Source organism: Salmo salar, chromosome ssa10, assembly GCF_905237065.1.
Source record: "Salmo salar chromosome ssa10, Ssal_v3.1, whole genome shotgun sequence".
Classification (NCBI taxonomy): Eukaryota; Metazoa; Chordata; class Actinopteri; order Salmoniformes; family Salmonidae; genus Salmo; species Salmo salar.
Window position 1 is genome coordinate 34263302 of NC_059451.1, and position 21021 is coordinate 34284322.

At 42.1% G+C, this 21021-nt stretch overlaps 1 protein-coding gene and 1 long non-coding RNA gene across 2 annotated transcripts; both read right to left on the reverse strand.

Annotated features, from left to right (window-relative positions):
* Positions 1 to 4834: 4834 nt before the first annotated feature.
* Positions 4835 to 9757, reverse strand: LOC106560357 (uncharacterized). The gene is made up of 3 exons (XR_001318580.2): positions 9497 to 9757; positions 7062 to 7271; positions 4835 to 5537 (listed from the first exon to the last, which is right to left on the reverse strand). It is a non-coding gene; the product is annotated as an uncharacterized lncRNA (long non-coding RNA).
* Positions 9758 to 12333: 2576 nt separating this feature from the next.
* Positions 12334 to 14430, reverse strand: rgs16 (regulator of G-protein signaling 16). The gene is made up of 4 exons (NM_001141431.1): positions 14325 to 14430; positions 13903 to 14048; positions 13346 to 13512; positions 12334 to 13189 (listed from the first exon to the last, which is right to left on the reverse strand). The coding sequence occupies exons 1-4, from the start codon at positions 14366 to 14368 to the stop codon at positions 12989 to 12991; spliced, it is 558 nt and encodes a 185-aa protein (NP_001134903.1). The 5' UTR covers positions 14369 to 14430; the 3' UTR covers positions 12334 to 12988.
* Positions 14431 to 21021: the final 6591 nt, after the last annotated feature.

Genomic DNA, 21021 nt, shown 5'->3' on the forward strand with positions numbered 1-21021 from the left:
CTTGGGATGTGAAAAGGCAGACGTTTCAAACATGACCACAGGTGGAAGAGGACAAAATCTGATTTTATTGGTCACATATACATATTTAGCAGATGCTATTGCGGGTGTAGCGAAATGCTCGTAAACAACTATAGCTTAGTCTGATAACAAGTTCCTAGCCCAGGTGTATTTATTTACTAGCCCTTAAGCTGAAGTATTGCTGGTTTTCCTTCATACCTGGTACTGTAGTTCTAAAGAAACCATATACTTAAGTAATTTTCTGCTGTGAAATAAATTGTCAGAGGTCCAGATCAGTTCGGTTTTTTCCTCTTCTCTCTGAAGTATACAATACTTCAACAGGTGTAGACTAACAGTGAAATACTTACATGTTTTCCAACAATGCAGGGTTAAAGATAATGCTAAAGCATTTAAATGCTGGCTGGAAAGCATTATTTTTTATACATTTTCCCCCCAGTCTATTAGGGGGGAGGAGAAGGGGAGGGGGGGGGACAGAACAAGGCTCAATGCTTCTGTTTTATTTAGAAGCCTAGTACCCCCACTGGTGGTTCCCTCATAGAACTACCGCCTAAGTGGAGAAGGACTGCCCCCTATCATTGAAGCCATAGAAGTTCAAGACCAACCGCGTACTGCAGGCGTTGTTTTCATAAAACAGGATTCCCCCCACTATAGTGAATGAAAAAATGGCAATCTTTGTGTAAATAAAAACATGTGTCCAAGACAATCATGGTACCAATAATTGCTTCTACTACACCAGATGTATGTCCTTGAACCGATTATCTAAAAATCACACTTGCCAATTGCCAATTGATAATTGACTTGCCAATGGCAGCCTGCAGTACCCCGGTTGGCCTTCAAATGGAGTTATTCAATAAGAGGAGCAGCACTGAGCTAGCCTGGAATGTCACTTCCTGGAGTAGCACAAACTGCATTTTATGTCTCCATGAGAAGCCATCTAAACCAACTTCCTTTGGCTTCAATGCACTAGTGAGTCTTCACATAGGAATGAATGGTGTCACGTGATTGATGGCGTTGCCCATTCATATATACAGACTACAAGTTATTTCTCCCTCACCCATTGAAATAAACATCAATTTATTTTACTAGTTTTACACCCATCTGCAGAAGAATGGTTGGCGTCTCCTGCTACCTGACCACTGTGAGTGACCAAAAATTAAGGAAAGCTTTGACTATGTACAGACTCTGCGAGCATAGCCTTGCTATTGAGAGAGGCCGCTGTAGGCAGACCTGGCTCTCAAGAGAAGACAGGCAATGTGCACACTGCCCACAAAATGAGGTGGAAACTGAGCTGCACTTCCTAACCTTCTGCCAAATGTATGACCATATTAGAGACACATATTTCCCCCAGATTACACAGACCCACAAAGAATCCGAAAACAAATACAATTTTGATAAACTACCATATCTATTGGGTCGGCTATTCCCAAACTGGGGAACGCGCAATGCCATCGGGGTACGCCAAATACAAATGTGATTCACATTTGAAAACTGTCCATTTAGATTTTCCAACAGGGCTATACATTTGGGTGATGTTTTTTTCTCACCTGAGTAGCCTCGTTTCACTGCCAAAAATAAAATTAAACCATCTAGTGTTCAGCGAAATAACAACACAATGTCAAATACAGGTAGCCTAGTCAAATAATTAATTAATAAGACATAGTGGAGTGGTACCGCATGTGCAAGCAGTTGCTCCTGATGCCAGTTGGGTACACTGCAGCATCCACCGAGAGGCTCTTGCTGCCAAGGGAATGCCTGACAGCTTGAAACACGTTTTGGACACTACAGTAAAAATGGTTAACTTTGTTAAAGCAAGGCCCCTGAACTCTCGTGTATTTTCTGCAATATACAATGATATGGGCAGCAACCATGTAACACTTTTACAACATACAAAAGTGCGCTGGTTATCAACGGGCAAAGTTTTGACTCGTATTTTTGAATTGAGAGACGAGCTTAAAGTTTTCTTTACTGACCAAAATGTTCACTTGTCTGACTGCTTGCATGATGACGAGTTTCTCACACGACTGGCTTATCTGGGTGATGTTTTTTCTCTCCTGAATGATCTGAATCTAGGATTACAGGGACTCTCTGCAACTATACTCACTGTGTGGGACAAAATTGAGGCTATGATTAAGAAGTTGGAGCTATTCTCTGTCTGCATTAACAAGGACAACACACAGGTCTTCCCATCATTGTATATATTTTGTGTGCAAATGAACTCAAGCTTACGGACAATGTCAAATGTGATATAGCGAAGCACCTGAGTGAGATGGGTGCGCAATTACGCAGGTACTTTCGAAATGGGCGACCCAAACAACTGGATTCGTTATCCCTTTAATGCCCTGCCTCTAGTCCACTTACCAATATCTGAACAAGAGAGCCTCATCTAAATTGCAACAAGCGGTTCTGTGAAAATTGAATTTAATCAGAAGCCGCTGCCAGATTTCTGGATAGGGCTGTGCTCAGAGTATCCTGCCTTGGCAAATTGTGCTGTTAAGACACTGATGCCCTTTGCAACCACTTACCTATGTGAAAGTGGATTCCCGGCCCTCACTAGCATGAAAACTAAATACAGGCATAGACTGTGTGTAGAACATCATTTAAAACTGAGACTCTCTCCAATAACACCCAACATTGCAGAGGTATGTGCATCCTTTCAAGCACACCCTTCTCATTAACCTGTGGTGAGTTATTCACAATTTTTGATGAAAAAATATTGTTTTATATGTAAGATGGTTAAATAAAGAGCAAAATGATGGATTACAATTATATTATTATTTGTGCCCTGGTCCTATAAGAGCTCTTTGTCACTTTCCACGAGCCAGGTTGTGACAAAAACTCACACTCATTCTTATGTTTAATACATGTATTGTATAGTGCGTGTGTGGCAGGCTTACAATGATGTCAAAAAACAACATTTGAGAGTGCTCTGAACCTGGTGCTAGAGGGTGTACGCAGCTGGAGGTTGAATGTTTGAAGGGGTACGGGACTATAAAATGTTTGGGAACCACTGTATTGGGTGAAATACTACAGTGTGCGATCACTGCAGCAAGATTTGTGATCTGTTGCCCCTAGAAAAGAGCAACTGGTGAAGAACAAACACCACTGTAAATACAACCCGTATTTATGTTTATTAATTTGCACATCGTTACAACACTGTACATAGCCATAATGACATTTTAAATGTCTCTTTTCTTTTGAAACTTGTGTGTAATGTTTACTGTTCCTTTTTGATTGTTTTATTACTGTAAGTCGCTCTGGATAAGAGCGTCTGCTAAATGACTAAAATGTAAATATGTTATTTCACTTTTGTTTATTATCTGTTTTACTTGCTTTGGCAATGTAAACACGTTTCCCATGCCAATAAAGCCCTTTGAATTGAATTGAAAGGATGTTGTGCTGTATCAGTTTATCCCCACATGGTGGCAGTACTCTCCTGTGAATGTTATCCCAGTGGTCGACCTCATGCAGGGGGCTCTTGGTTACATACACTACACAATCAAAAGTATGTGGACACCTGCTTGTCAGACATCTCATTCCAAATCATGGGCATTAATATGTAGTTGGTCACCCCCCTTTGCTGCTATAACAGCCTCCACTTTTCTGGGAAGGAATTCCACTAGATGTTGGAACATTGCTGCGGAGACTTGCTTCAATTCAGCCACGAGCATTAATGAGGTTGGGCATTGATGTTCGGCGATTAGGCCTGGCTCGCAGTCGGCGTTCAAATTCATCCCAAAGGTGTTTGATGGGGTTAAGGTCAGGGCTCTGTACAGACCCGTCAAGCAAGTTCTTTCACACCGATCTCGACAAACCATTTCTGTATGAACCTCACTTTGTACACAGGGGCATTACACGGGGCATTGTCATGCTGAAACAGGAAAGGGCCTTCCCCAAACTGTTGCCACCAAGTTGGGAGCACAGAATCGTCTAGAATGTCATTGTATACTGTAGCGTTAAGATTTCACTTCACTGGAACTAAGGGGCCTATCCCGAACCATGAAAAAAAGCCCTAGACCATTATTCCTCCTCCACCAAACTTTACAGTTGGCACTATACATTGGGGCAGGTAGCGTTCTCCTGGCATCCGCCAAACCCAGATTTGTCAGTCGAACTTCCAGATGGTGAAGCGTGATTCATCTCTCCAGAGTATGAGTATACTCTCCAGAGTATGCGTGTCCACTGCTCCAAAGTCCAATGGTGGCGAGCTTTACACCACTCCAGCCGACTATTGGCATTGCGCATGGTGATCTTAGGCTTGTTTGCGGCCAATTGCAATTTTCCTAAGTTATTTTTTGTGGCACCTGACCACACGACAGTAGTCAACGTGCGACAAAACTAGGGCCTGTAGGACCTGCCGTGTTGATAGTGTTGTTAAGAAGGCAGAGCATAGCTTTATTATAGACAGACTTCTCCCCATTTTAGCTACTACTGCATCAATGTTTTGACCATGACAGTTTACAATCTAGTGTTACTCCAAGCAGTTTAGACATCTCAACTTGCTCAATTTCCACATTATTTATTACAAGATTTAGTTGAGGCTTAGGGTTTCGTGAGTGTTTTGTTCCAAATACAATGCTTTTAGTTTTAGAAATATTTAGGGCTAACTTAATCCTTGCCACCCACTCTGAAACTAACTGCAGCTCTTTGTTGAGTGTTGCAGTCATTTCAGTCGCTGTAGTAGCTGACGTGTATAGTGTTGTCATCCGCATACATAGAAAGTGAGTGTTGTAACCAAGGACAGACGATTTTTAGCACTCTACGGTCCTTTTCTGTGAGTTTGTGTGGCCTACCACTGAGCTCCTAGATGTTTCCACTTCATAACAGCACTTACAGTTGACCGGGGCAGATCTAGCAGTGCAGAAATTTGATGAGCAGACTTTTTGGAAAGGTGGCATCCTATGACAATGCCACATTGAAAGTCACTGAGCGCTTCAGTAAGGCCATTCTACTGCCAATGTTAGTCTATATAGATTGCATGGCTGTGTGCTCGGGTGTGCCTGCAATAGCCAAAGCCACTAATTTGAAGGGGTGTCCACATACTTTTGTATATACAGTGTAGCTTAGCTTCTGACAAGCGTTAGCAATAAGAGGTTTGGCATTGAGAAATCATGTATAGAAGGTAGCCTATGATCTACATTGCCTTGAAGTATATTTATGCCATGACATTTCTTGATAACAATGAAGCTATAGAAGATTACAATGGTGAAAGGTAAAATGCATTTAAACCACACACTGCAACACGAACTCTTGATATCTGTAAATGTTATGTATTGTACCTTTATGTTTTTGTTTATACCATCTAGACTTTATAAAGACATCAGTGGATGAATTTCAGGGTAGTTTCTACAGGTTGTTTTGATGAAATTAATGGCTTCCTAGAAGGTCAGGCAGTTATGTCAGGAAGTTGATGACACATACTGAAGTCTGCATCACTCTCTCTCCACTATCATGCAGATGATTTAACAGACAGATGATGAAGTGGCCTTTGCGTAACAGTCCACCTCCTCCTCCACAGCTTACTGTAGGGGATGATAGACAGGGTGAGGTAATACAAAAGCGAAAGAAAAGCAATTTTTCAGGGTTGTTTGACGTGAGAAAAATATCATAATCATGTTGTATTCTCTCCAAACATAATAGCATTGCAAGGTATCTAAAACTATGTAATATGATTGGAAATGTTCATTACCAGACAAACAAAATCAGAGTCAACACATTTAGCCAATAAATATGTTTTCCCTTAAAATAAGCTAGAACCCAACCAACATTTCCATGTTGGGCCCATGAGGGAAACCCAACAGAGACCCAGAAAGTTTTGTCCTCAGTATCCACATGTGGTTGCCATGTTGGACTATGTGGGTTCATTTTGGGCTTCTTGAGGGCCTCCAGTGGACAAATGTGCTTTTACCCACAGGGGCCCCAAGTTAAGCCTACATGGGTTGAAGAAGGGTTTTAACATGTGGCCCCCAAATAGGATAACCACTTAGGACCCAAAAAGTTGTCCTCAGTATCCATGTTGGCCCCACATGTGGTTGCCATGAGCTTTATGTGGGTTAATGTTGAGCTTCATAAGTTGCCCAAGTGGTTTATCCAATGGGTTACTTTTTACTTAACTAGGCAAGTCAGTTAAAAACAAATTCTTATTCACAATGACAGCCAAACCCAGACAATGCTGGGCCAATTGTGTGCCGCCCTATGGGACTCCCAATCACGGCCGGTTGTGATACAGCCTGGAATTGAACCAGGGTCTGTAGTGACGGCTCTAGCACTGAGATGCAGTGCCTTAGACCACTGCGCCACTCGGGAGCCCCAATGGGTGTGTAGTGAGACCTACAGTATATGGGCAATAGGTAGGCTGTGAATGTGATTTTCAATTGGGCTGCCCACCTGGGACCAACCTGGGTTTGTTCTCAGTCTCCATGTAGGCCCCAGATGCTGCTACCCATGCAAGCTTTCTTAAGAGATGACTAAAGCAGTTCTTTGTAAAATACATCAATGTTTATTTATAGCACATGCTCAGATCAAATGCAATGCAGGAACTCTGAGTAAAGCGATAGTTCAATCAAAATTACAAAATGTACACATTGGTTTCCTCACCCTGTATACAATCCCAAAAATGTGCATGTCAGTATGTGAAGTTCTCAAGCTAGAGGACTTTTAGTACACCAGTGTTCCTCAATCCTGGTCCCAAGGGGTGCACATTTTAGTTTTTGCCCTTGCATTCACATGCCTTATTCAATTCAAAGGCTTGATGATGAGTTGCTTAGTGAAATGAAGTGTGTGAGTGTTAGGGCAAAAAACTAAAATGTACACCACTTTGGGTCCCTAGGACCAGGATTGGGAAACACTGCAGTACAAAGCAAGAAGTGTGATGATGCAAATCATATAGAACAATCATTTTGGTAATTTGCATAATCACACTTTTTGCACTGTACTTAAAGTACTCTATCGTGATTGCTAACATGCAACATTTTTGGTATTGTATTAACAGTGGACTAATAAAATATTACAATAGTTTTGTAAAACATCCCTTTCATAGCACCTACCACTCCATTCAGGAAAGCTGTCAAGTAACTTTTGCTCCATCGCCTCCACATTTATGATAGTATTCATAGGGAAATCAGCCCCTCGAGCAGTGCTGCTGTTGCTGTTTTACCACAGTTAGGTCCTGACTCTTCTTCATTTATGTCTGAGTGTCTGCAGATCAGAATTCTCCTCTGCCCTTTTAAGTTTTATCCAGGCCTGTTCATAGGTAGCTGTGAAAAGAAAACATGACCTACTTAAGGTTACTGATTTAGTGCAACATTTCAGTCTTTATCTAAGGGCTCTAAATGGTAATCTTAGCTGGTACTGTAGCTAGTTGGGTTAACGTTTTGGCCAGACATGGATAAACCCATGTGGGCTACATGAGCCCCTTTGGCTGCATTTACACAGGCAGCCCAATTCAGTTTCTTCTTTCCACTAATTGGTCTTTTGGCCAGTCAGATCGTCTCTTTGGCCAATCAATAATTGGGCAAAAGATCTGAATTGGGCTGCCTGTGTAAATGCAGCCAAAAGAACCCTTTACCACTTATTTGCTTATGATTATATAATTGTAATATTTTTGACCATTGAGATTTGAGAATCAATTCCAAAATCATATCTAATTTCAACTTTTCTGATCAGAGTTTAGCCAGCTCAATAATTTAACATGATATTTATTTTAGTTAGTGTTTCTAATTTCAGTTTTGTTTTGGGTTCCTTTATAAAACCTTTATAAAATAAAAAATCCACAAAAAAATACTTAACTCTTTAAATCGATTCCACAAAAAAAGGACTTGATTCCTTAAAAATAATAAATTCCCAGCACATTATTGCATGTGAACCGTGATCAATTCATCAGCATTCTGCAACCAAAATGGCAGCTGCCATTTAATACAGTCCTGTCAAATTGTATTTGCCTGGGTACAAACATGGCTTGGACCGAGTCGCCAACAGTAGATTAATACAGCGAGGGCCGTATAATTAGCTACTAAGAAATGTTCACTCACAAAGAACGACAAAATCAACTCAGAGTGGTTCAAACACGAGTTTTTCGTTTACTACTAATGCAAGCTTGTTCAGCAAGCAAACCATGTTAAAGTTAGGTCCAATGCAAAACAAGCTAGCTAACCAATGTTAACTGGATAATTCAACAAAGCCGGCTATAGCACAGATAGATGAGACAGATATTTCACTGGATGTACAAATGTGAGACATCCGGTTGGCGTTTCCTCTCACTACCAAATATGGAAGCCTGGTCAGTGGGAGAAGATTGAGCTAGATGGATTTTGGCAACACATTCTGCACATCTTCTCATAAATGAAACATTTGATCTACATACAGTTTTCTGTTTCCAAAAATAGAATCTATAAGAAACAGAGTGCACTAAGTTTGGTAGACTTGACTTACCTAATTGTTTATAGAGATTACTTTGTTAATAAGGACGAGTGCACTAGATAGTGGGCGTTTTCCTAATGAACGTCATGCATATTCAGTAAGGCACAAATGGTCTTCATCCTCTTGGCGGTAGCTAGCTAGCTAGCTTGTCCCAAGTAGATATCTGGCTAGCTAATTCACAATTATTATTTTTTTTAATACGTACATTTATTTGCAAGTTTTCCCAATAATAGTAAGTTACTCCTGTGAATCAGCTTTTTTTCACGATAGAAACATATCTCATCAACAAAAACATTGTTTACTGTAAAATGATAGGGTGTTACATCCCTTTTCCAGTTTCCAACAAACGTTGAAATGTATGTAATAGTAATAAACAATGAGAAGATGCATTTGGAGTAATTATTGCATGGTGAGTCACACGTCCTTGGCTGTGTAATCTGTAATGTGCTGTATCCATGACTACCCATCGAATCAATCGCCAAAGCAATGATCACTGATAGATAAAACATGCTAGCTACCAGTAATAAAACACATGTATAGCTGGGTTTAACACAACTAGCTTGAGGCAGCATGGCTAGCTAACGTTAGTTTACCAATGTGCCCAGCCATATTACTATGCTGTAATGAAACAGGGAGGAACCCATCTGACTGACTTCTGATAGACCAATAAACGCGACATTGAAAAACCCATCTCGACACTTGATCCCACCTACTCGGCTCATTTGCCCTTCCATTGAAAACGACAGGATGTAGTCTATAGTTTGTGCGTGACTGACACGGCTATCTAGCTAACTCGACAACACAAGTCAATTCGCTCAACAACAAGGCTAACTAGCTAACTCAACAACAAGGTGACTCTTTGAGTGAAGTTGCTAGCTAGCCATTGTATTTCAGCCCGCTTTGAGTTAGCTAACGTTACCAAATAGCGTTAACTAGCAACCATGCCAAACATTAACTAGCTAATGTTAGCTATAACGAGTCTGCAGTCAGGCAGCAGCAGAAAATACAAAAAACGATTAGCTTACAACACAAGCAAATATTACATTTAGTCAGTTCCACTTACCGGTCGAATAACGCAAGATTTCCAGCTCCCGTTGTCTTGCCTGGACATCTCCAACGTTTAGCGCCTGAATGATACATTCTGTATTGTGCCCAATATTGAATGCGTATGCGCCCCAGGTGGTATACGCAACTGGGTTCCAGAGACAACCTCTGACCATATCCACGCCAGATAGCCCACTTATAACCCATTTACAAATGTTAAAGGACCATTTTGGGACCTATGTTGCCCACATGGGTTTGCCCGTGTGTGACCAAACTGGTTAACCCGACCAGGTTCCAATCATAATTCCTAAAAAAAATAACATCAGATGACTAAATTACAGCCCATTAAAAATATATTTTTGAGACCCATTTATGGTCCAAAATATTAACCCAACTGTGTACCAGCTAAGATCACCATTAAACCTTTTACTGCAGTGGGCTAAATCAGGGTCACACAGTGTTTATTTGTAGTCTTAAACAAATCTACTTTGAAACAAAAATATACACATCACACACATGGTTATGGGCTTAAAAAAAGAAGACACCTGCACCATGTCAGATTTAGAGCTCAGTTTTTATATTTGTTACTTTTACCTTCAAGGTCAAACAACCATTATCTCTGGTTTGGAATATTGCTTTACCAGTCAGAACATTGCCTGGTGCTCCACTAAAGGGAATTTACATCTGTGAGTCCATGCTGAAGAGGCTTCATCAAAATAGTCCCGAGTACCCCTCTTCAGCATTCCCAATGCATTGAACAGCTCTCAGCATTTGCCTACAAACTAGCTTTATTGATACTCCTCGGCTGGGACTGATTAACATTTTGTTCCAAATAAGATCAGATCTAACTTAAATAAAAATTCAGCAGCTCTGTGTTCCACCTGCACTAGGTCCACTCCTCACTGATGACATTTAAATAACCATGACTTGGACACTTGTCATTAAGACATTGGCTGATTAAAAGACATCTTCAGAATTACATTTTCTAAATCAGATAATTATTCTTATCACATTTGTAGTGGGTACTATGCAATATTGTGTAGTCTACCAACAAAGTCATTACTTGAATAGTTTCCATGTAGTTACATTGCCTATGTATTAGTGACAGTACTTGAAAAGTGTTACCTCAACATTATCTAAATGAAGTCATACAACTGGTTTTACATAATCTCAGCATGATTATGAACCATTGTGGATATATTAGATGGCTGATGTGGTTGTAGCAGCTGAGGAGTGTCAATAAAGCTAGTTCGGTAGGCATATGATATATGCTGAGAACTGTTCTGCCACAATACTAGTTTGATTTATATCATTGGTTGCAAATATAGATGACTTGATCAAACAATAATAACTAACAAGGCTTTATGACTCTATATTACGTAGATGCTCTCACACTATCTCTCTTTTATTTCCTGTTTCCAAGAACTAGCTTCCAGTTCATACCATATGAAACAAAAGCTCAGATAGTCTACACAATGCACATACAATGCACAGTTATTAGCTGGCAGGAACATTTGGTGTTCCTGGTGATTTGGAATACATCCCAAAACGGTTGCCTTGGTGACCCAATTAGTCTATAGTTAATATCACTGCTGATTGGGTTTAATGAAAATAATCACAGCCTCATAATAATCATAGTAATGATAGAGTATGAGTAAACATGTTCTATCATCATCCGGAGATGACCGTTGTATTGCATGTCTGATATCCTGTTACACTGAAATGGATGTTGTCTAGCTTCGTAAGGAGAGGCTCTGATCGGTATTATGAATAGTAAATATATAGAAAATGCATAGCTAAATTACATATTTTGTGCTACTTAGTTATTAACTACAGTATATAGTGAACATTTTATTAAATGGCACGTTGCCAGTGTTGTATTTCGCAGGCATAATCATTACATTTACATTTTACATTTTAGTCATTTAGCAGACGCTCTTATCCAGAGCGACTTACAGTAGTGAATGCATACATTTCATTTCATACATTTAAAAAAAAACAAAAAAAACGTATTATTATTATTATTTTTATTTAATTTTTCGTACTGGCCCCCCCATGGGAATCGAACCCACATGTACTGATCACCACGGTTGGGTAGGTTACTTTATAAATGTAATCCGTTATAGCTACTAATGTAGTTACCTGTCCAAAACTGTAATCAGTACCATAACTTTTGGATTAGCCAAATTTAGTAATGGAATCGGATTACTTTCAGTTCCTTTTGGATTACTTTCCGTCTAAGAAATATTAGAAGAAGACTAAAAGGATCCATCAAACACATTTGATGTGTCATCACAGTGGTCTGAATTGTGGTCAGACTCGCTGAGGTGGAGCAAACTTAAACTTGTGCCTTTGTAGGGTGGCAAGTAGCCTAGCGGTTAGAGCATTGGGCCAGTAACCAAAAAGTTGCTGGTTTGAATACCTGAGCCAACAATACTAAAAATCTGTTTATGTGCCCTTGAGCAAGGCACATAACCCTAATTTTCTCCAGGGGTGCAGTACAACTATGGCTGACCCTGTAAAACAACAACCTATGTGGTGTATGTGACAATAAAGCACAATTTATTTTCAATGCTGAATTGAATGTCATTGAGAAAACATAAAGTTGTTAATGTATTTTTTTCTGCATACGTTACCAGCAAAAGTATCTGTAATATGATTACCATAATTTTGCTGGTAACGTAACTGTAATACAGTTACAGTTTTTTTGTAATCAGATTACTCCCCAACCCTGCTGATCACAACCTACTATTCAGTTAGATCATCAATATAGTGAACTGACTCAAAAGTGATATTGGAAGTGATATTAGAATAAAATCTAAAAGAGAAATATGACAGAGACACTGTTTTAATATTGTGGTTTTGTTTTTTATTCAAATAACTTATGTTTTACAGTAAAAAACATCACAAATCAGATAACAGTAGAAATATATTGCACAGTTTTTCATCATTTGTTGGTCTTGTGAAACAGAATATTTAACACAGAGACAACAGACAGAGTAGAAACAAATCAATAGAATAAATACTCAGGTCCCATAAGCATTAAAAAGACATGTAGAAAACATGCCTAGTCATGAACACAGTGTTAGACATAGATGCAGTTGACTGGGACACTATAACAGTGTGTCTTTGATTGTAAATGTCCAACTTGTCAATGCAAATTGTCAATGCATCCTTTATCACCCTTCCTTCAGCCCACTCTGTGTCTCTGTACATTCACTGATGATAGTCAACATCATGTGGTGATATTGCCATCACAGTTCTTGTTCAAGTCTCAACTTCCGTCCTCATGGGGTATCACTTTTCTCTTTCTCTCCTTCAGAGCTTTATGGTGATTGACTCTCATCATCTTTCAGAGTAGCTGGCACCAGAACCTCTGGTTCATGACGAGACATTCGTCCATCTGTACAATTCCTGTCTTGAGGCTTCACGCACGGTCAATGCTCAAGGGCAATGCATTCCTTTTCTATTTCAAATTTTAGATGACCACAATAGGTCCCCTATTACTAATTCACGCCTTCTTGGAGATGGATGTGCACTTGGCACGGAGCTGGCTGATCAGGTCTTTGTAAGCCGGGGAACGAAGGAAGCGAGGGTAGCAGTCCTTAGCCATGAGAAGGTAGATCCTATGCTGGGCCATGTCGAAACAGGATGTAGATGGATCTTTCAGGTTGGCCCTGGTGATGTCACGAGTCTCGTGGTCAATGTTCACCTGGAGAGAGAGAATGGAGAGAGGGAGGTTAGTCATCTGCTGCAGTCTGAATTAAGGTTTTTTTATTTTTCACTTTTGAGTTATAATTAAGAACGTGGGATGCTATGAAAATTCCATAGGGGAGGGAGACTAAAGCAAGCTGTTGGCAATGCATACCTCCCGGGGTGCGTCGGTGCAGATGAACTCATCATAGATTCTTTGGGCTTTCGCCGACAGCTTGGCAGCAGACTTAGTGCTCCTGAAGTCCTCACAGGCAACGTAGAATGCAATGTTCTCCTCACTGAACTCTGACACCAGGAAAGCTGTAAAGGCCATCAGTCCATCTGATGAAGAGAGAGAGAGAGATTCATATTGGTACAGTGCAATAACAATGATGCTGTGCAGTGGGTTATCCTAGCATCTGTGTCCTTGCATTATCTGCTGTGTGTGTCTGTACACGTGTATGCATGTGTCTATATCTTGTGGTATAGCCACCAGCACAGTGCCAGCACGTGTGTTCTAATCTACAGTAGCGGCTGTGTGATGTGGTGAGGATCAAGTCTTCTCTTATCTTCGTAATTAGCGAGCTTCCAGTAATACTGGGGCTAAAATCTGGGACTAAAATTGGATAAAATGTCCCACTCTAATCTTAAAGGATTATTTATGTCGGAACTAGACTAATCGTGTATGTTTGCATGTGTTTTTGCAGTGTCTTCAGAGTAAGGTTTACTTACGTTTATTGGACAACAGCTTTTCGAAAGACTCTTTCCACCTCATGCATTGTTCCAGAGTAGGTCTAGTTTTGCCTATTTTGCAGCTTGCTAGACTCCAGTCGGGTTTTTGCAGAAAGCTGCCCAGCTTTGCTTTTAGTTCCTTGGCCCTAGAGAGAGAGAATAACACCATAGGTTAGATAAATACTCCACAAGTCCTTGAATTATGTCCTTGTTCAGCACAATATTTTGCTACAAACTAGTCACAAAAAAATCTAGACATGTCTCTGCGCTGCAAGGTCTAAATTTAGAATCTACCAAAACCGCCTTCACTTTCACATTACAGAAGCTACAACACCCAATAATTATCCCCTTTAATCCTCTAATCCAAATGCCAGAGACGGCAACAGTAAACCTGTGGATGGTAAAAAAATTGTTCTATATACCTTTCCAGGCAGGTGGTAGGTAGTAATGCTAGTCCTTTGCACATAGTTGCTGTGGATGGTAGAGAGCGATAGCAAGATAGGTAGATGTGTAGCAGCTGAACTGATATCAACAGAGTGTGTCTGCAGTGAGGGAGCAGAGAGCTTTTATCCTCCAGCCTGCGACTCATCATCAGCCTGCTCAGCCAATGACACGGCCTGAGGACTCTGCGTGTGTGTGTGTGTGTGAGAGAGAGAGACATAGGGAGAGAGAGATAGGGAAGGAGGAAAAGGAATAGGAAGGGAGGGAAGGTGGAAAGGAAGGAAGGAGAGAGAGAACGAGAGAGGGATAGAAAGGAGAGAGGGGGCGAGAGATGGAGGGAGGGTAAAGCTGGGATATGACTGTGTGACCTAATGATAAAAGCTTCTGATATTATTTTTTTTTTTCTCGACATCCCTGAAATCACACGTCCTTCATGTTGTTTGTTTTCTTTCTGCTAGCTGAAAACATATTATTGTCTAATTGGACAAAATTAATCTCCCACTTACATGGGCCAGCGGGTATTTGTGTGTGTGTGTGTCCATTTCAGGGTGTGTGTGCATCCATTCACGTGTGTGCGTGCATGTGTTCAGTTCATGTGTGTATGTGTGGCAGTGCTTACTAACCATAAGGAAGAGGTGCCAACATGTGCACTGTTATATCCGCCACCTGTTGGATGTCAGCACAATTATTATGCTCTTCCTTTGTCTGCTGTATTTTTGTTAACCTTTATTTGACTAGGCAAAGTCTGGGGCTGCTGTTTTGTCTGCTGTTAATGATCACTGCTTGGACACAAACACACATGAGATAACAGGGGAGATAAGATGAGAATACAGTAATAATACTACATCTTACAACTGTAGGAATTACCCCTCAACAAAGATGATCTCATAGATATAAAAAGTCCAGGGCCTGTTTCAGGGAAGGAAATGTGGTTTGATTATTTTGTAAAGTTTAATTATCATTACAACATTTGATTGGATAAACAATACCAGTAAAAAGTTTGGACACACCTACTCATTCCAGGGTTTTCTTAATTTCCACTATTTTCTACATTGTAGAATAATAGTGAAGACATCTAAACTATGAAATAACACACATGGAATCATGTAGTGACCACAAAAGTGTTAAACAAATCAAAATATATTTTATATTTGAGATTCTTGAAAGTAGTCACCCTTTGCCTTGATGACAGCTTAGCACACTTTTGGAGTCAACATGGGCCAGCATCCCTGTGGAATGCTTTCAATACCTCATAGAGTCCATGCTCTGATGAATTGAGGCTGTTCTGAGGGCAAAAGGGAGTTCAACTCAATATTAGGAAGGTGCTCTTGATGTTTTGTAAACTGAGCGTACAGTATATACAAACAGTAATAATGCAAACACATACTACAATGAAACAGACATACCTTGTTTTGAGCCCTTTTTCAATCAACTCAGGTGAAAAGAGTCCAGAAACATTCAAACCAAACAACATCTCTACAAAGCATCTCTGCCTTCATAGTTGCTTGTATATACGCTTAGACAAAAAGGTGCTAAGTAGAACCATATAAGGTTCTTCTGTTTGTTCCCATAGTAGAAGCCTTTTTGGTGCTAGGTAGAACCCTTTCAGGAGGAATTTCAGGAGGGATTTCAGGAGGGGGTACATCACTAGGGCCAAGCTTCCTGCCATCCAGTATCTTTATATCAGGTGGTGTCAGAGGAAGGCCCTAAAAATTGTCAAAGACTCCAGCTACCCTAGTCATAGACTGTTCTCTCTGCTACCGCACGGCAAGCGGTACCGGAGCGCCAAGTCAAGGTCCAAAAAGCTTCTTAACAGCTTCTATCCCCAAGCCATAAGACTCCTGAACAGCTAATCAAAGGGCTACCCAGACCCCTCTTTTACGCTGCTGCTACTCTCTGTTTATAATCTATGCATAGTCACTTTAACTCTACTTACGTGTACTGTACATATTACCTCAATTACCTCAACTAACCGGTGCCCCAGCACATTGGCCCTGTACCGGTAACCCCTGTATATAGCCTCACTTGTTATTTTACTGCTGCTAATTATTTGTTGCTTTTATTTTCTATTTTCATTTTTTTTACTTAACACTTATTTAAAAAAAAAAATCTTCACTTCTTAAAGCATTGTTGGTTAAGGGCTTGTAAGTAAGCATTTCACTGTAAGGTCTACTATACCTGTTGTATTCGGTGCATGTGACAAATAAAATTTGATTTACAAACCTACAGCACTGGCATATACACAAGTAATTCAAGATTTATGCTAAGATGAGGGTTTCTTTATAGAGGTGAAGATCAGTTATTGGAAGGCAAACCATATAAGGGATGCTTTACCCCGGTCTAGTTGCAGTTCGTAGTAGCCTTTCAGTCTTTGGTTGGGATTCTGAAAATATACACAAGCAGCTGATACTCTGCCACAGTTAGATGCAAAATATAACACACTCACAAAGACCTGATTTGTGAGAAGATCCCCTGATAAGTGTCACGCCCTGACCTTTTAGATCCTTTTATGTCTCTATTTTGGTTGGTCAGGGCGTGAGTTGGGGTGGGCATACTATGTCCCTTTTTCTATGTTTGGTATTTCTTTGTTTCGGCCGGGTATGGCTCTCAATCAGGGACAGCTGTATATCGTTGTTGCTGATTGGGAGCCATACTTAGGCAGCCTGTTTTCCTTTGGGTTTTTGTGGGTGGTTATTTTCTGTTTAGTGTTTTGCACCTGACGGAACTGTTCGGTTGTTCTTTTTTTGTTTTGTCGCATTAGTGTTCAGTTTTAACATTAAAATGACGAACACCTACCACGCTGCATTTTGGTCTGATTTCTCTTCCCCTTCATCCGAGGACGACGAAGACCGTTACAGAACCACCCACCATAAGAAGACCAAGCAGCGTGGATTGGAGCATCGGGTTGACGGATGGACTTGGCAGAAGTAGCGAAGATTCTGGGAGGACAAGTTACGGGAGCTACGGGAGCCCGAGAGGCAGCCCCAAATATTTTTTTGGGGGGGCACTCGAGAAGTTGGCCTGAGTCAGGATGGAATACTGAGCCAACTTCCCGTGCTTACAGGAGGCATCTTAGTACTGGTCAGGCACCATGTTATGCGGTAGAGTGCACGGTGTCCCCAGTACACGTTGAGAGCCCGGTGCGCTACATCCCAGCTCCTAACATCTGCCGGGCGAGAGTGGGCATTGAGCCGGGGCGGAGTGTTCCAGCTCAGCGCATCTGGTCTCCGGTGCGCTGTCTCGGTCCAGGTTATCCTGCGCCGGCGCTGCGTACTGTGTCTCTGGAGCGCTGGGATGAATCAGTCCGTCCTGTGCCTGCGCTCCGCCTGCGCCGGGCTAGGTTGGGTATTCAGCCTGGAAGATGGGTAACAAGCCTACGCACCAGATCTCTAGTGCGACCCCCACAGTCCAGTACGCCCTGTTCCTGCTCCTCGCACTAGCCTTGAGGTGCGGGTCTCCAGTCTGGTACCTCCAGTACCAGCCCCACGCACCAGGCCTCCAGTGCGTCAGCCCAGTCCAGCTCGTCCTGCTCCTGCTCCTCGCACTAGCCCTGTGGTGCGTGTCCCTAGTCTGGCGCCTCCTAAGCCAGCCCCACGCATCAGGCCTTCAGTGCGCAGTCCCTGTCCAGAGCTTCTGGAAACAGTGCCCTTTCCAGAGTGTCCGGCAACAGTGCCCCGTCCAGAGTGTCCAGCAACAGTGCCCCGTCCAGAGTGTCCGGCAACAGTGCCCCGTCCAGAGTGTCCGGCGATAGTGCCCCGTCTAGAGATGGCCCACAGTCCGGAGCCAGCAGAGACGGCCCACAATCCGGAGCCAGCAGAGACGGCCCACAGTCCGGAGCCAGCAGAGACGGCCCACAGTCCGGAGCCAGCAGAGACCGCCCACAGTCCGGAACCGACAGAGACGGCCCACAGTCCGGAACCGACAGAGACGGCCCACAGTCCGGAACCGACAGAGACGGCCCACAGTCTGGAACCGACAGAGACGGCCCACAGTCCGGAACCGACAGAGACGCCCTCCAGTCCGGAGCTCCCAGAGACGCCCTCCAGTCCAGAGCTCCCAGAGTCGCCCTCCAGTCCGGAGCTCCCAGAGTCGCCCTCCAGTCCGGAGCTCCCAGAGTCGCCCTCCAGTCCGGAGATCCCAGAGTCGCCCTCCAGTCCGGGGCCCGCTGCGAGGGTCCCCAGTCCGTGGTGGGCGGCAAGAGACCACGCTCTAGGGGAGCCATTAAAGTGGGGTGAGCCAGCGGTGGAGCGGGATCTGTGTCCTGCTCCTGAGCCGCCACCATGGGTAGATGCCCACCCGGACCCTCCCCTATACGTTTAGGTTTTGCGGCCGGAGTCCGCACCTTTGGGGAGAGGGGTACTGTCACGCCCTGACCTTGGAGATCCTTTTATGTCTCTATTTTGGTTGGTCAGGGCGTGAGTTGGGGTGGGCATTCTATGTCCCTTTTTCTATGTTTGGTATTTCTTTGTTTCGGCCGGGTATGGCTCTCAAATAGGGACAGCTGTATATTGTTGTTGCTGATTAGGAGCCATACTTAGGCAGCCTGTTTTCCTTTGGGTTTTTGTGGTTTGTTATTTTCTGTTTAGTGTTTTGCACCTGACGGAACTGTTCGGTTGTTCTTTTGTTTGCTTGTCGCATTAGTGTTCAGTTTTAACATTAAAATAACGAACACCGCAAAGCCGAACAACACTGCATAAAACCTGAATTGACATTTCAGTTCAGGGCGGAATACAGTATTACAAACGTTTTATCTGTGGTAATTATTCTTCTCTCCTTACAGTACCTCTCCGTACCTTCTTAGTCACATTTGGTCTCAGACCACCTGACTTCACCTCACTTAGGTGCTAGGTATCATCACTCTACATTATGCAGCCCATAGGTATTACAACATATTCTGCCTTACCTATCCCTGTGTATAATTACTCTACCTTATGTAGCCCTTAGGTATCATCAGTCTACCTTATGTAGCTCCTAGGTATCATTACTCTACATTATGTAGCCCAGTTGGGATAATCACTCTACCTTATGTAGCCACTAAGTATCATCACTCTGCCTTATGTAGCCTCTAGGTATCATCAGTCTACCTTATGTAGCCCCTTGGTATAATCTACCTCATGTAGCCCCTAGGTATCCTCACTCTACCTTATGTAGCCCCTTAGGTATCATCACTCTGCCTTATGTAGCCCCTAGGTATCGTCACTCTACCTTATGAAGCCCCAAGGTATAATCACTCTACCTTATGTAGCCTCTAGGTATTATACACCACATATTATTATTATTTTACACAGCCCCTACATAAAGTATCTCACTCTACCTTAACTAGCCCCTAGGTATAATCATTCTACCTTACCTAGCCCCTTGGTATCATAATTCACTCCAATGTAGCTCTTTGTATCTCATTCTATCATAGCCTTCCCCAGATCTCCCACTAAGCCTTATATGGCAGCTCCATTTGGATCCAGCTGGGAGGGATGCTTTAGTTATTAGGTATTGGTTGTTAGAGGCTCAGAGATTATGCATTCAGCTTTAAAGATGTCCTGCTTTCCACTGCTCTTTCAGGAAACAGGAGAGCAGTCTGGGACCAATTGGGCGGTCGAGACAAATTGTTTGGTCACTGCTAGCTCATTCTGGGTCGCAGCTGAAGACAAGGCTTGAACGTTAACCTGTTTGGGATAGGGGGCAGTATTTTCACGGCCGGATATAAAAACGTACCCGATTTAATCTGGTTACTACTCCTGCCCAGAAACTAGAATATGCATATAATTAGTAGATTTGGATAGAAAACACTCTAACGTTTCTAAAACTGTTTGAATGGTGTCTGTGAGTATAACAGAACTCATATGGCAGGCCAAAACCTAAGAAGATTCCATACAGGAAGTGCCCTGTCTGACAATTTATTGTCCTTCTGTAGCATCTCTATCGAAAATACAGCATCTGTGCTGTAACGTGACATTTTCTAATGATTCCATTGGCTCTCAGAAGGCGCCAGAAAGTGTAATGGGGTGTCTGCAGTCTCTGGGCGAAGAACAGCAGGATAATTTGTTAGTGGTCAGGCTGGGAACAGTGACACTGGAGATGCGCGTCCACGAGACTACTCAATTTTTTGCTTTCAGCCTTTGAATGAATACAACGTCGCCCGGTTGGAATATTATCGCTATTTTACGAGAAAAATAGCATAAAAATTGATTTTAAACAGCGTTTGACATGCTTCGAAGTATGATAATGGAATATTTTGAATTGTTTTGTCACGAAATGCGCTTGCGCGTCACCCTTCGGATAGTGACCTCAACGCACGAACAAAACGGCGGTATTTGGATATAACTATGGATCATTTGGAACCAAAACAACATTTGTTGTTGAAGTAGAAGTCCTGGGAGTGCATTCTGACGAAGAACAGCAAAGGTAATCCAATTTTTCTTATAGTAATTCTGAGTTTAGTGAGCACCAAACTTGGTGGGTGTCAAATTAGCTAGCCTGTGATGGCCGAGCTATCTACTCAGAATATTGCAAAATGTGCTTTCGCCGAAAAGCTATTTTAAAATCTGACACCGCGATTGCATAAAGGAGTTCTGTATCTATCATTCTTAAAATAATGTATGTTTTTTGTGAACGTTTATCATGAGTAATTTAGTAAATTCACTGGAAGTTTTCGGTGGGTATGCTAGTTCTGAACATCAC

What these genes read in the sequence shown, in the direction of transcription:
- rgs16 (NM_001141431.1), bottom strand. Translation starts at nt 14,368, where the DNA reads ATGTGCAAAGGACTAGCATTACTACCTACCACCTGCCTGGAAAG. An exon ending in AAAGCTGTTGTCCAATAAAC is followed by an intron (nt 13,513 to 13,902) that starts GTAAGTAAACCT and finishes TCTCTTCATCAG; the next exon opens with ATGGACTGATGGCCTTTACA. An exon ending in GCACCGACGCACCCCGGGAG is followed by an intron (nt 13,190 to 13,345) that starts GTATGCATTGCC and finishes CTCTCTCTCCAG; the next exon opens with GTGAACATTGACCACGAGAC.